Source organism: Telopea speciosissima, chromosome 6, assembly GCF_018873765.1.
Source record: "Telopea speciosissima isolate NSW1024214 ecotype Mountain lineage chromosome 6, Tspe_v1, whole genome shotgun sequence".
Lineage (NCBI taxonomy): Eukaryota > Viridiplantae > Streptophyta > Magnoliopsida > Proteales > Proteaceae > Telopea > Telopea speciosissima.
This window is the reverse complement of record NC_057921.1, coordinates 16,960,999-16,977,874: the sequence shown is the minus strand read 5'-3', so window position 1 is coordinate 16,977,874 and position 16,876 is coordinate 16,960,999. Positions and strand designations below refer to the sequence as shown.

At 42.4% G+C, this 16,876-nt stretch overlaps 1 protein-coding gene across 1 annotated transcript in view; it reads right to left on the bottom strand.

Moving 5' to 3' along the window:
• Positions 1–10,623: 10,623 nt before the first annotated feature.
• The window catches only part of LOC122663796 (succinate dehydrogenase subunit 6, mitochondrial-like), a 48,496-nt gene continuing 42,243 nt past the window's right edge, over positions 10,624–16,876 (bottom strand). The window contains exons 2-3 of the mRNA XM_043859440.1: positions 16,509–16,611; positions 10,624–11,011 (exon numbers count right to left, since the gene is read on the bottom strand). Of these exons, the coding sequence (XP_043715375.1) occupies positions 10,860–11,011; positions 16,509–16,611 (255 nt within the window). The 3' untranslated portion in view covers positions 10,624–10,859. The remainder of the gene's footprint in view (positions 11,012–16,508; positions 16,612–16,876) is intronic.

Genomic DNA, 16,876 nt, shown 5'->3' with positions numbered 1-16,876 from the left:
CCATAATGGTGAGTTGCACCACAGGGGTGTTTCCCCAAATCAAAGATGATGGGTCACCCGACCATAATGGTGAGTTACACCATAGAGGTGTTTTCCCAAATCAAAGATGATGGTTACCCGGCCATAATGGTGAGTGGCACCATAGGGGCGTTTCCCCAAATCAAAGGAAGCGGTCATCTGATCATAGAGGTAAGCACCAAACAGGAATATAAGGCCAAGCCACACAAAAATAAAGTATGCAAAGGAAGTATACAAGGAAAATTGCTCGGATAAGGAGATTCTTTTATTAGTATTCCAGTCTACCAGTACAAGTACTTTCAAATACAAGTACACAGTAAGGTTTACAAGTACACACATGAAGCTATGCTCGATTTTAGAACAAGCTCCCCGAGAGGAGAAAACGTGGCAAACTAATGGGGGAACTACGATGACAGGAGGAAACCGACTTCGTGCTCCCAAGTAGAAGAAGGCTGATGAAAATTGAGCACCGAGTGTCGCAAAGTGTGAGACAGGGGTAGCATTGACAACAGCATCACACAGAATGATACTGAGCTCGACATTCATGATGCAGCCCCACCTGCTCCAAAGTAATCCCGAGAATTAAGAGGCCACTGCTTTGCCAAACGGGATGCACCATCAGTGCACTGAAGCACCAAAATAGCCCTGTTACTACTCCTCTCAAACCACAGGAAGTGAGGAGCCCAAAGAGCACTAGGCGTATCACTGGCTTTTGGTTCCCCAGCGCACTGACAGATCCACACCACCACCCACCAAATACGTTAACAATGGAGTTAGCGGGAAGCACCCTCCTCAAGATTCTCCACCTCTCTGATGCAACATTCCCTCTCCAAAGAGTTGGCAAAGGGAAGGCACACAGAGAGGGAACAGCACGGCCCGTCAACCCAAAAGACACTGCGTGTCGATTGAGGATCGAAGCTGTGAAGGCCAATGTCGATTGAAGATTGAAGCCAAAAGTAGCACCTCTAAGAAGGTAAACCTTCAAAAACATACAACCTCTGTATCTAAGAAAACAACGGCAATCAAAACACCATAAGACGCACGGAATTTCTATGGAATGGCAACGGAAAGACAACATTGAAGAACCTATATCTCCCTGGGGAGCAAAAGTGTGAAGGATACCAGCCCTATTTATAGGGCAAAACGACGGTTCAAAGGCGAAAGAGAATATTAAGGGAACAACTACCCGACTTAATGGGAAGTTACATCCAGGGCCACGTGCTCCAACCCCAATGGACAAACACTTCTCCAAAAACTGGAAGGGGTGTGATTACCCAGACAGCAATTCGGCTTCTGCACCAGCTCCATTAATGATGAAGTATGTGAAACATCAGTCAAATAAGGAAGCAATAAATGTTAGCGTGGAGAATCTACAAAAATCTCTGAAAAAAGATTCACGCCATAATGAGTATTTACGCCAAAAAGAAGGGCAAACGTCACTAGAGGCCAAGGAAAAAGAAGGATTTTACAACTCAAGGAAAGAAAAACCAAGTGGCGCATATTCAATAAATACCGAGCATAAAGCAAAACCCACCATATACATCAGAAGGGTGAAAATAGTTGCCCGAGATACAACAACAGTAGTTACAGGTGTGTGAGCTTGGGACGAGGTGGATTAGGGGGCAAAGGCCCTGGAACACTCTGTGGAGGAGGAAAGAAAGGTATGGACAGTGTTGAGGGGTCAAGTACAACCTCCTGTACTAGAACACGAGGCTTAAAACCCAATCTCGTCTTCCCCCAATTAAAATAGGGGGCAACCTCCTTCACCCGGTTATATGGGCGCTGAGCACCTTCCAAAGCCTTATCTACGCAGAAGCGCTTAAATGTAGGCGATTGAATCACATGGTTGATCGTGAGGTTCACCGTAGCATATTTCTCAGCCCGGAGATAGTCACTGACGTTATCCATAATATCCTGAGCAAATTCCAGCCTGGCCAGTAGATCTTCCTCCCAACGCTCAAAGGACTTATGATCTTCCAATTCCACTTCCAACTGAGAATTACGCTTCCTCAGTATAGCATTAGCTCTATCGTATGCTTTTATCCGAGATTGCAACTCCTTCTCACTCTCTGAAGCCTCCCAAGCCATGATATCAGACAAGGGAGGAGGATCCTAGGCAAAAAAGGGGTAAGGAGTCATGGTCGGATATGCAGCAAGACAAAGAAATCCAAAATAGTAAATAAAACCCGTGGCCATTTTCCATTAACTGAAGTGCGCGGGATTATAAAAAAAATAACGCAATAGCATCTGACGGAACAGAGAAATTAAACCATAGGGATGTCTACAACATCTTCAGGGGTCACGAGAGTAGCTGGAGTGGTTGACAGGAATGGGGGAGGATTCTCCTCTCCCTGCTCGACATTCTACTCGATATTTTGCTCGGGGGCAATCTCAGAAGGGACAGAAGTCACTATCTGGCCAGTTCCACTGGCAGTAGCTCCTCCAGGGCTAACTGAAGAGCTTTGCCCACCGACCTCATTGAGGGGCATCTGAGGAGTCACAAAAGAAGACGAACGAGGGATGTCCAATTTTCCAACCGAAGAGGCAGGCTTGTAGGCACCCGACTCTAACCACCTAAGCATATTCTCCACTTTAGATATCCCCTCGAAGTTGAAATCTGGTTGCCTCTCCTTCACTTGAACCCAGATGGAGTGAGCAGTCTTCAGCATAGCCAGAGAAGCCGTCGCCATGTGATGAACCTTGCAAGCTTCAGATTCAAGATATTCATTAAGGGCCTTGACTCCAGCATCATTAACTTGAACCTTCAGGCTATCAATCTCAACCTGCAGCTCACGGAGTAATTGTTTCTTCTCGCCCAGCTTCTTTTTTACCTTCCCGTAAGAGGTCACGAAAGATCGGACTTAACCCTCCGCCTTCGCCAGACTCTCCTAAGCTGCCGCCAGCGCTTTCGCTACAGAATCTGTTTTTGACCTCAGAGCAGTCAACTCGTTATTCAGGAGAGAGGTCTGTTCATCATTGTACTTGATAGCCTTCCTCAACTTCGTCATTTCCTTCTCAGATTCCTGGTATACCGAGGTAACCTTCCTCTTGCGCTCCACCAACTTCGAAGCAAAAGCCAAAGCCTAAAATGGAGAGAGAAGGAGGGTCAACAAGCAGGGAGAAACAAGTAGGAGTGCAAACCGAAGAAAGAACATCACCTCATAGGCCCGTGCCAGGGAGGATTTCTCCAACGTCTCATCAGACATCTCAGAAAACCAGTCCTAGTCTGCTGGGGCCACGTAATATAGAGCCATATTCTCGGTAGCCGCGATATTACCAATCACCCTCTGATTGTTGCTAATGGACCATCGAGGAACGAACACATCGAGATTGGCCTTGCCCTTGCCCTTGTCCTTTTTGGTATTATCAGGGGGAGGAAGAGCTTTTAGGATCGCAGAGGACCTCTCCTCCTGGGAAACCAAGCTCGGGCCAGGAGTCTTCACTTTACCCGAGGAAGCATCTACAACTTCTGTACCTCGGGGAGGCGCGGAAGGAGGCTTGAACGATCCCTTCTTCGGAGAATCGAAATCCTTGCTCAGCTCATTGGAGGGCGCCTTTCTCTTCTTGCTCTTGTCCAAGGGGGCTAGAACTTTATCCCCGATAACTTGAAGGTCTTCCTTCTCTATGAATGACGCGAGGGAATCCAAAGGAAACTCCATTGCAGCCAACAAAAGGAAAGTATCAAACAAAGAAAAGGTTCTAACACAACTTGAAACACCCCGGGAAGGGGGAAGGGAGGAGCTCCTGAGATACTGAGATGCTCACCCCACTCCAACTCGCCCATATCCTGGACATCGATAACCTCTGCCTTGATGCGGCTCCTATCAGCCATCATCTTCTCCAAAGTCGCTTGATCCTCGGAGTCCAAGGGTGGAATTTTGTTCCCAGCCATGGTATCGGGGTAACTCCACGCGGTGGGACACCCAGGCCCCTCACAGACTGCCCAGAAAAACCTCTGCTTCCAACCATGGTTGGACGATGGCAGAGAATCCACTACAGGTACACCACATTGGCGAAAATAATACCACCCGGGGTGACCGCTATTTTGATTCAAGGTAAAACACCTAATGAACAGGGCAGGGGAAGGGCGTCTCCCCAGCCGAAAGCACTTGATTAAAAAGGCCCCCACACACCTCCAGCCATTGGGAACCAGTTGGCTGGGAGCTATCTTATAATGCCTGAAGAGTCGACCCACAAAAGGAGAAAGGGGATATTGAAGTCCAACTTCGAAGGCATCAAGGACAAGCCCAACCTCCCGGGGTCGTGGCTGATTCACTCTATCTTCAGGGGAGGGAACTCTGAGAACAACCCCCTCTGAAATCGCATAGACACTTTGGATCTCCAAAAGGTTATAATCAGTCAGAATGGAAGGAATCTCGTCAACCCCTTTTCCAATGGTAGGATCCTGTTGTGATTGTCAAACTTGATAACCCCTCCTTCCTAACCGTTTCATGGAGTCAAGGCTGGAGGTGCTGGCAAACACCTCAGTGGAGCTCCGAGGAACAAATGCTGAGATCTTAGAACTCGTGCCTCCGACCAGGGGCGATCGAGGGGAAATTCCCTGGTTTCCTTCCTAGGCAACCCCATGGAATAATCTCTCACCCTCGTCCAGCAAGGATTTTACTTCTGTGTCATCTTTGAAAGAAGAATTTCTCTTAGATTTCCCCATTTCCCCGAAGCGGATATAAAAGGAAGAGAAAGGAAATGCAGATAAAAAAAGAAGAGGAGAGAGAGAAAAGCACCTACTTGGAACGAAGCAGATTACGATTGAAGGAGATAGGAAGGCACAAAACGAGGCTATGGAAAAACTCGAAGAGAATATCTTTGGCAGAAGAGCTTAAAGACGATGAGATGAGAAAACTAAAGAAGGTTGAGACATTTTATACCCTTGGGGACACCCTCGTAACGCTCGTTAGATCCAACTGCTCAATTACTTTTGACGGACCAGATGACAGGGAGAGGAAAGTACCTAGACCTCGAAGGAAGAGCATCATCATCAAAGAACACCGAGAAAGCAAGGAAGTTCAAAAATTAAACTTTATGACATCCCATCAATCCCTCTCAAAAGGTGCAAAAAGCGACAGATATTTCACTCCCACGTGCTAATAGTAGCTAGTGGCGGCGCATTTACATATAGCCAATGAAGGGTAAAAATGTCCAAAAGAGGAAGAATCAACCCCAACCAGGCCTGGTTCCGTGCTAGCCAGACCCAGACAAGCAACCCGAGCTCTGGGCAATTTGTCAAGGCTCATCGTCGATACTTATCAAATTACTCCCTGCACCTCAACCGAGGTAAAGGGAGTAGGGGGCAAACGATACGCCATGATTTGCACTACAAATCCTGACCTTACACGTGGACCCTTCAGATTCGCAAGCAAAAGGAAGTTGGGGGCCTGCTTGGAGAATCCCACGTGCATAACGGTTATGAAGCTAGGCCCACTACGACAGTTACGTAACCACCAAGAGAAGGTTCCACATGCCTCAAGAATCCTGAAGATCCCAAGATTTACGGGGGATCACAACGAGAATGGGAGTTTCCAAAAACCGTGCAACCAGAAAAGGAAACTATTGAAACAGGAAGGATCGCCCGAGATTCCATCCATCACTATAAATTAAGGGCCAGACCCTCGTGTAAGGAGAACTCAATGATCAATAGAGAGAAATTATTATTCAGCAGTCTCATCTCCGTTATTCCCAATTCCATCTAGTTTCTACACTAGCATATCTGTTGTACCGCCGGTAGATTTCTCTTCGGCAGAAATCTTTGCACAACAAAGACACACAACAGGGACCCCATACAAGCAACTGAAGATGAGTCCTCAAGAAGATACAGTCCCTTAGATACCTTGCCTCTACCATTTGTCCTCTTCGTTTGTAAATCCTAAAAGACACAAGAATCAGGAAAAAACGTTATTGAGCAGTTGTAGGCATTGGTAAGTTGGCTAATAGACAAGAGATTTTAAAGGGGAACTTAGGCAAATACAATACAGATGATAAGGACAAGGAAGAAGTGGGATGAACAGTACCAATGCCCCTGAGTGGAGCGTAAGAATCATCAGCTAATGTAAAACTAGAATGAGAAGGTTGTAAGGAGGAAAAGATACCTGAGGTTCCAGACATATGGTCTGAGGCCCTTGAATCGATAATCCAAGGCCTAGAAGTGGAGAGACACGCAGCGACATTACCTATTTGAACAAAAGTAGCAGTGGAAGAAATGTCCTGAGAAGCCTTTATCTAGCTGTAGCAAGCGTAATCCTCCTCTGTCATAGTCAAAGTCACATGATGGTCCTCCATAGGTGTAAATGGGACCGCAGGATCAGAACTGACAGTGTTGGCAACCTTGGACTGTGAAGGTTTGCCATGCAATTTCCATCAGAAACGCTGAACGTGGCCAAGTTTTCCACAATGATGAGAAGTCCTCAAAGAACCAGATCTCTCAAACTTTTCAAATGAGTCATGAGTACTAACAGAAAGTGTAGCTGGGGGGTTTTGGCAGGCTGATGAACCCCACTGCGGCCACTACACACAAGAGTAGTACTATCACCAGAAGAGACTCGAGTAGTATCACAAGATACGCGAAGAACCTGAGAGAAAGTGTTTGCAAGAGATGGAACTGTAACTCCTCCAAGAATCTAAGACCGAACTGAGTCAAATTCAGGGTCCAAGCTGCCCAAGAAACCCATAACTGCAAGTTGTCACGTTGTTGTTGCATCTGTGTCACATCAAAGGTAATGGGAAGCAAAGCATTCAATTCTTCATACATTCTCTTGTAATCAGCAAAATGTTGAGTCAAAGGATGACTCTTTCGATCAACTCGATAAAACTCTTGAGAGAGTTCATAAATCCTCGATAGATTGTTGTGTCCAGAATATAAGATAGCCAGGTAATCCCATAAATCTTTGATAGTATTACTATGGGGTCACAAGATCTACAATAGTACTATCCATAGAGTTTAACATCTAACCCAAAATACGAGCATCAGTAACCTCCCACGTATCAGCATCCATGCTAGCAGGTTTCTTCCCAGTCAAGTGATGTTTCTCACCCCTCCCTGTGAGAACCAAGGACACAATCTTGTGCCACTGCTGAAAATTCTGACTGCCTTCCAACTTATTAGAGGTCAGAAAATTTGGTGATGAGGATGCTACCTCAGTCACAATCTTACCCTCCTTCGATGTCTCACCCATGAGTGCCACCAAAGACAAACACCAAGGAGATACAACCCAACAATAGAAGCCTTTAACCAATCACCAGAAAGCTAAAAGAAAGACTCAAATAGTCCACAATATGCAACAAATAAAATCACACCAGTAGGCAAATCACACCAAACAGCATACCACCCAATAACAAATCACCCAAACAGTGTGCAGCCCAGAAAATCACAGCAGCAGCAAATCAGCCCAAGAAAAGACAGTCCAACAGCATATCATCAGCCTAACAGCTCAATAGCAAGCCAATAAAAGCATTCCAGCGGTATAACATTAGCATAACAACCCAAAAATATCCCCAAAAATCAATTCAAAGATCGATATCAATGGCAAGATCGAACCAGTAGCATAATATCCCCAAAACTCGATACACAAGTACCAAAAAACAGTCCAAAAATTTAACTCAAACAACCAGTAACTGATACAAAAGACATCAAACCTGAAGGTAGGTATAAATCGATGTCTCTAAACCATCATAGCAGTCTGCAAACTCCTTCAAGATTCCAACCCCTACGGTAGAGAATAGCCCCTAAAGAGACCTCAAAATCTGATGAAGTCGATCACCCCTTCTTAATTTGGCTTAAGAAATAAGAAAGGGACTGAGATAAAGAAATAGAAGTGTGTCCTTCTCGATCAGATGAGCTCTGATACCAAGTAAATAACAAAGAAGAAGAAGAGAAAAGGAAGAAAGAAGAAAGAAGAAGAAGAAAAGAAGAAGAAGAAAAGAGGAGAAGAAAGTGAGGGAAAAGCTGGCTCTCATCTGAGAGAGAGGCCAGCAATCTCAATATATAGAAGCAACTTTTACAGGGGTAAAATGGGAACCAAAAGAGAGGATGGGAGGCCTTAAGTCGGTATATCCTTTCAGGATCTAATTCTAAAGCTTTTTCACCACCATGAGTTCTCAAAATCAGACCTTAAGTCTTTCTTAACTCTTGTTTTCTATAGTGATGTTTTTCATTTGATCTGAAAGCAATTCGGTTATTTTAAAAAAAAAAAGAAGCAAAATCCTCATCATTTGATATTTATAATCTCTCGGGGGTTTGCCTATACTAATTCCCTCAATCATGATAACACTTGTTCTGATTCTCGGCCAACATCCCCAATACAATTAATTGCAATAGTGGGTCATACTCTTCTTGATACTGATGGCAATTTCCTTCAATCTACCAAACATGCGAGTTGGGTTTCTTGTCTATTTCTTAATGATGATCTAATTAATATCAACTGTGATTAGGGATCTTTAGTTTCAGCAGTTGAAGCAGAGGCCAAAGCAATTGCAGACGGTGTCAGGACTGCACTTGAAAAGGGCATCAAGTATTTAGAAATATGAATGGGCTCACAACAATTAGCAAATTGGCTATCCTTTGAATGTTCTTTGGAATAGCCATAGCAGCTTTTTGTTTTAATTTTAGACCACAAAAACATGTTAAGTTCTTTTACTTCTTTTGTATTTACTAAAGTAGATAGGAATCATTTAGCTATAGCTAGGGGTGTAAGTTTGGCCCTGTCGGCCCTGGCCCGCCCTGGGCCTGGGGTGGATTTTTCAACCTTGAGGGCGGATTAGGGTTGAAATTTTCAGGCCCTAAGTCAGGGTTGAACCCTTGCTAAGCCCAACCCGGTCTGGTCCTGTTTTAGATTATGCTTTACAATTTATTGTTTACATTTTGCAATTTTTGTTTAGTATCTAATTATCTAGTGGTTTACCAAAAAAATGCTAATTATCTATTGAACGAAAATATTTACAATTTTAAGATTGGGCTAAGTTTTTTAACCCAAACAAAAGTCTAATTGTCGATTGAGTATGAAACAAGCCAATACCAATCACATGTCTCGTTTTTTTAATTAGTAGGACGACGTTAATGAAAAAAAGCAAGGCAAGCCAGGGCCAACCTGGCCCAGCCCGGCCCGATCAGGGTCAATACAGGGTTGGGCATGGGCTGAGATATCTCAACCCAACCTACGGTCGGGTTGGGCTTGGATTGAGCTAAGAGGACTCAAAAAACCCTAGCCCAACCCGGCCTTGTTTCACCCCTAGCTATATAGCTCGTAACTATGCCACTACAGCTAGGATTTCTAAGCTCTCTTTCTGGAAATCAGAGAACATCCTTCAATGTAATTCCTAATCTTAATGAAGTTTTCTTTAACACCCGGAAAAAAAAAAAAAAAAAAAAAAAAAAAAAAAAAAAAAAACTATAATTTATACACAATGTGTGTGTTTGCTTTGGAAGAAACAATCTTTTTAATTAGAGAAGAAGAAAGTTCTCTATGGGGGGGAGTGTACCGCCCATGTCCAAACACAGAGGGGAGCAAATGACCACCCCATACCCATGAAAGGCAAAAATCCTGCCCCCCATGTTGCCAATGCACACGGTCTCATTGGCAGGGGCCATGCTCACCCACAGAGAACACCGACCCAATTGAAAATTAAGAAAGTTTCCCCAAACTCGCAGCTAGGAAAAGACACTCCAAAAGGACACCTAAATCAGGGGTAAGTGATATGACAATTCTAACCGTTGCATATCTAGATAGTGATAACAATTGGTCATGTCTCAAATTTTAGGACCTAATTCAATCAAAAAACTCACCCATGCATTGTCATGCATCCCCATATTTTTCCATGCATACCTACTTTGATATTGGCAACCATGCACTCTGTCGCAGTCCACATTTTTCAAGGAAAAGTATCTCTGAGCTACCTGCAGAGGCTACTCTAACATCTCTCTCTCTTTCTCACCCCCTTTTGACAAACCATAACGTAACCCTAATTGGTGGGTTCTCTAAACCGCTAGCAACTTTTCGTATGAACAAGAGAGCTTAGGGTCTACTTGTCTACAAAATTTGGACTCCACATGAACTACCAAATGACAAATTCAGTCCCCGCTTGGAGATTCCTTTCCAAGCTGCCCACTTTAAGAATCCTCCACCCTTAAAACTTTAGCCTCTCTGCCTATTTGACAAAACAAACAGAGCCTTTGTGTCGCACCAAACCATAACATAATAGTTGTGACTGACAAACTAGGTGAAGGGATCTATTTAACTGGCATTACTACACCTGAAAGAGTGAGTAATTTGTTAACAGCAAAAGAAACCACAGGTTCCAAGAAGCTCCAACTATCCTCTTCTCCCCTCTATCGAATTAATCTTTCTTACACACCCATTTTTTTCTTTTTTCAACCAGTGTTCTGACCCAAATACAGGTTGAGTCATAAACCAGGTTCAGCATGAGAACAAACTGGACTGACAATGTGTAGACGCCCACGACATTCAGCCACAACATTGTATGTTTCAGGTTCCTGTAAATACGACCGCACAATGTACTTGGATAGGCTATCAGCGCATGCATTAGATCACCAGTTTGGACCTTCTAATTAAGTACAGACAATTGGTATAACAATCAAAACAAAGGTTTCAAGAGGTGATATATCAACTAATGGAAGGACAATATTCCGACAAGAAAGTCAGTATATCAAACTGGGAATCTGATCAAAAGCTGGATCAAGTTTTCACTGCTCCATCAAATGAGAGCATAGAAATACTTAAAAAAATATCTATTATGAAGCTGTCTCACAGTTTCTTGGTCACCACCACATGCTTTTCTTTTAGTGGGAGAGGATGAAGGACCCTATGAATCTATCACTGACTCTCAGTTTTGTTCACCCACCAGTCCAAGAACTTCACCTGAGCAGCCATGGTATCCAACCTGTACAGTTGTAGCCAGTGGTTTGCAATTTCCTGTCCAAAGGTCCAACCAAAGACAGCTCCAGCTCCGAACGACAAGGCAGCACCTGCCATTCACATTTTTTTTTTGGTTAAAAAGTCAGCTGGGAATTATATTAAAGGGAATTTAGTTTAATCCAAATTCGCTTTTAATAAAAGTACAAATAAAGGTATGGCAAAAGTTTTCATACTCATGCACGACCTGCATTAAATGCAGTCAAATTGGCATAAATGCCAGTTTGAAATGACATAAAAGCCCTTGAACCCCTTATTTGATGGAGTTGATGAGAGAATCTCCCATGTATAAATACCTTCCCCTAAAGATATATTTCCTGACGTGACAAGACAGCTAGGCTGTTGCATGCTTGAACCTACATTGAATAATTGATGCCAGAACAGAACTACAGCAGTATCCAGATGGAACATTAGCTGACTTCAAAAAATTCGTGAAGAGAACTCAACCACTTATACCCTGAGAATCATCCTGTGGAATCCAAGGTGTTTATAAGAGAGGTAGACTACAAGGCCATGATAAGTCCACATGCAACACTACTACTGTTTCACAACCTTCCGCACTACAACTCCCCCCCCCCCCCCTTCTGATACACACACATATGGAACAAGAGAAGCAATAAACTTAGTGAAACTGGAAGCAACATAAAAAGTAAAATAACTCAGAAGTATTCATGATATAGGGAGCCTAAGGTAATGGATTTTCTAAGCTGAACTATACGGAAAGGTGGTGGGGAATAAAGTAAGATTGAATAGGGTTTTAAAAAAATAAAAGAAATTATGAGAAGAGTAAGAAATCAGGTACTATTAGTAAGAACTCAGGCACTATTATGGGACTGTGAACAGTAACCAAGGAAAACCGACGAATAGAAAGTTTAAGAATCAACAGAATAAAGAAATACAGAAAGCAGAAAGTAAAAAGAGAAGAATAGCGCAAATCAGATAAGTATAGGAGGATTTGATTTAAAGAAAAGAGGAGAATAAGAAAGATACCTTCAGTGACAACTGAAAGGAAAGCATCCAAAACCACTCATTAAAACTCGAATTTCATCTCAAAAATCTGAAAAGTTTGTGTAATGGACCTTCGCTTAAGAATCTTGGTTTAGATAATTAAATATGATCAAAGCTTTTGCATTGATCCCCCAGGGTAGGAAAAAGTTCAACCTCGAATTTGAAGAGTGATCATGAAAAAGAATGACTAGACACTGTAATATTAGACCATATGCTCTCTCCAGTCCCTTGAACATGGACCAGCATCAACTCTAATCTGTGTGAGATCAAGAGGAACGCCATACCACCTACCTCTAATGTCATGGAATAATCTTAACCATTATAGAGCTTTTTCTTTATATTGTCGTGACCCTCCAAGCAAGATGCAACAGAAGGGCATCACACTCAAGGAACAATTGATGAAATAGTCCAGGTGATGCAGGCAAATTCAATAACCCACAGGCAATGAGTCCAACTATGATTATAAAAGCTGTAAACCCCAACTGTAGGAAATTAAAAGAGAGAGAAAGAACACAATTCACAATAACCAATAGTTTAGTTGCTCATACCGGTGCTTGTATGAGGGTTTGCTTGCTGACCACTTGACCCCATGGCTGCGGCCAGCAGCTTCCAACCAGTAATAGCCCTCTCAATGCCTGAAGTGCCACTGGCTTCTCACCTAAGCTTGTTGTTGACAGTTAAGCAAGTTGCTGTGCTTGTGCACATGATTATAGGAGCTACAGATAGGAAGAAGAAAGGAAATCATTGGAGGAGAAATTCACTTCCAATGGAGGACCAGGAATAGGGGCTCTGGAAAGAGCACTATTAAAGTGCTCCACAGAACTGATTGGGGAAGTTATGAAGCAGGCTTTGGGATCTATGCCTAGATCTTGAGATATTGAAGTTGATGAGAATTTTGTTATTACTCAATTAGGTGAAAGGTCATCACTCAAGCACTTGAGATCTCTACTTCTGGAAATTGGAAAATCCCATCAGGATCTGTGTACTGAGGATCAGGGTGCAGTGTCATATTGAGGGCTCACCTAGAGGAAAGTTTTTAGGTTAGCACCTGGTGGTGGTTAAGTCTGGCTGCCAACACCCTCTGGATCTGCAAATCAAGAACATGGCTCCTAGGTTAAGCATTTCCGACATTCCTGCATGATGTAGGTCAAACATGAAGAAGAAAAGACCAAAACACTGTTCACGTGAACAGTGACACAGCCCCATATTTGCCTTGGTGGGAATATTACTAGGAGATCCTGTGGAGCCCAAGACCAGATTAAATGAAGACTTTATTAGAAGATTCAGTTTTGACTAATGCGCGGGGCAGTTTTGTCAATTCCTTTTAAGTTCTTGTAAGTTCTCAGCTGGGCCGATTTGATTTTAAAGGTGGGGACCACAAGGCTTCAACACTTGGCAAGGAATTTAAAGTGGGGTCCACAAAGAGAGAGAGCCGGCTGCTGCACTTCTAGAAGACTTAAAGATATTATTTAGTTTCCATTTTTATGCAATCCTAGTTTCTATTTGATGGTTTCTATTTTAAAACATTGTCAAAGTTAGAATGTCTAATTTTGGTAACTTGAGGGGCAAGATATTGCTGCCTATATTCATGTAATGGCTTTTAGAAGCCATACCACGATTTAATGAAGTTGATTGAGATTGCTTTGTGCAAGAATTATTGTCCTGGTGAGAGGATGAAGGGCGGAGAGAGCCGAAACCATATCCCTCTCCTTCTATCTTCTTTATTGTCTCCTTCACCCCCAATCGAGTAACACTTCTGCTGCTACTTTGTGACTCTGATTGTGTGTTGCTGCTACAACTGTGAGGACCCAGAATATAATCCAAGCAACGGCTGAAGTTGCTATTTCTGTTAAGAGGCAAGGAATCCACTTTCTCATACCTGCGGTTGCACCAACTTCCTTGTTTCTGCTGATGAAATCGAAGGCCCTAATCTCAGCACCCTTTCCTCCAACCAGGGAGAGATTTTAGGTACAGTTTCAGGCCTACAAGAGGTCCACTTGATAGTGCTTGGTTTCCCCAACTGCTGGCCAGATTGCTCTCTGCACTAATCTTCTATTCTCGAGTCCTCTTCATATCCCAGCCTTCAGTCATCAGAACTGCCTGAATTTTGGAGCATAAAACTTGTTCAACATCACCACCGCATCTGATCGATCTGAGTAGGGTGAGGGGGTCCTACAATAGGTCTTCCTTCAACGGGGAATGACCATCAATCAACATATGGTGGTGAAGAAAAGGGGGGGGGGGGGGGGGCAAAGGATGTGCTTTAGAGACCTATCACTAGCAGTGAGGGAGCTTTAACACGAATTTAGTCCACTACCCAAACTCAAGGTTGAAGCAGCCATTTTATCTCTGACGTGTCAGTTGAATTGCTGCTAACCAATGTCTCTTCTAAAATAACTATTGGACCATACGAAGTGTTATGCAATCCAATGTTCTGAAACCCTTAAATTTGGATCGCTATGGGACCATAATTGACAAATAACTCATTGAATTAGAGGCAGTTTCGTAAATAGTCAGAACAGTTTAGGACCCTTTGGAAGATAAACATATAGGAATTGAGATAAATCAGTAGATAAAAATTAGGGGAAAGGACAAATCTGGACTTTAATAAGCATGAGACAAAGTAGAATGTACTTTGAAGAGGAGGGGCTTTTGCGTAAATAAGATAAAATGTGCTTTTAGTGGCAAATAACAAATTCTGCAACCAAAACACACGATCCTAACCTTTGAATGGAAGAACAGGGACAAGAACCCAATGCTCTAACTCGATAAAAATATTAGTTTATTGGGACTCCAGTTGGTGTGATACGTCTGCAACTGAATATTTCCAGACACAGAGCATAGATTCGGACTTCAAATATATGGAAGTTTAACCTCAGATTAATAACAGAATTTTAACTGCCAAATCTGAGACCAAACTAAGCGATAATGAAGAGGATATGACAAGAAATGGTTGGGTGAAATGTGGCTGGAAAACAGGGTATTTTCCCAGAACTAGAAAACAAGGAGAAAATAATGGGAAAGAAGAAGAATAGAAAAGGGAATAGGGAAAGATCATACCTGAAGGGAGGGACTGAAATCTGCTGCTAGCATTGGTTCGTAATCTTGGTATCAGTGTATCGAATTGCTCTGGGTATCCCCAGAATCGGGCCATTTTGGACATATTCCCCCCTATTTTATTAAATATAAAATCCTATTTTTAATAATAAAAAATTAGTTTTTATTACCATGTTACCCTTGGCCGTACAAGTGGATCTGTATCGGTCTCGGCCAATCCGGTCTGAGATTACGAACCATGGCTGCTAGCAGGAAGAGAGGAAAGAGCTGTTGACCAGCAAACATGCATAGCTGCAACTTTAAAAGAAATCAATTCTATTAATTCCAATTAACTCTGATAATTGATGAATATAGATACAAATAGACTCGAGACTTACCAAACTACTTCCATATGTATTCTGCAACAGAATTGGAATCTAATTTGGACTGAACTCCTACTCACATTATCAATGCTAACTCCCCTATTAAAATAAAATTTAAATTACAAAAATAACCCCACTAATTAAATAAAACACCTAAGTATCTCTAATGGACCAAAATCCAAGTTTGGACCTGGTTCTTCTCTGTCTGGGTCTCCAGACTGGGTCAAGCTGGTCCATCCAAGAGAATGCAACTGCTCAGAATGGTTATAACATGTGAGGATGTTCAAGGAAAAAAAGGGATATAGGACAATGCCTACGCGTTAAAACCTGAGGAATAGATAATTAGATACTATAATTTATAGGTTCGGGGTTCTACTTGGACTTTAAAGTAGAACTTGAGAGTCAAATTTAAGAATTCAACTTGAATAAGCAATTAGCAATATTACCATGAAAGAATTCTTAATAATGCTCAACTAGAATACGCACATGCAAGGGGGAGGGACTTTAAAGCAATTCTAGAGTAGCAGAAGAAGATTTACCAAACTGATGCAGCTTGGGCTGATATTTATAAATCGAGATTCTTGGGCCAGGCTAAGGCTGCGTTAGGGATGTAAATGGATTGAATCTGAATCATAGATAACACTATCCGTATTAGCACCCGATTAACTTTCGAACGAATTCAGATCGTTTCCAAATATTGATTTTTTGAATACGGATTTTCGACTATCCATTTATATCTCTAGTGGAGACTGGAGAGTGGAGTCGTGACTCGTGAGCCTAGACGAGAAGGTGAAGAAGGGTCGAATCAACTACCCCACTAGGGCTGATGTTGGAAAGTAGGAAAGGCATTTTGCCCCGTATCCCTTGAGAAGGACTTTCAGGGCGTAACTTCAATAGGATGATGGGTCAAACAAATTAAGGAGAGTTCCAAATCACCTTTGCTTTCATATCATGCCTCTCATATATTACAATAGTGAAACATCAAATAAGAGAGATATTTAAAGATCTTAGTTCTCTATATGAGGGAAAGATGGATTGAAGCAATTCAATCATCTCCCACAAAGCAAGAATGAGACTCCAAATAAAAAGGTGGTAATATGGAAAAGCAGGACTACAACAATACCATGAGGGCTCCTAGAATACTTCCAAGCAATTCCAGCAGTCGAAATTGCTCCAATAATACTTCCAGTTGCAGCAAATTTTACTGCTTCCCTTGCAGTCTTCAGCTGGAATGGCAAAATAAAGGTCAATATATGCATTATTTAATGAATTCAAACTATATATAGAACCAGAAAACAAATGTCAAACTCGAAGAAATGATATCATCCACAATTATACATGCTCTATGGAAAGAAAGGAACTGAAGATCATCAGATAGAAAGCCAAGATAACTACCAAAATTATGTGAGGACATCAGAACTATTAAGCATGTTGCTATAATACACAGATCTGCCCATGTCTTCGAAATAAAAGCTTTAGTTTAGTTGCCAA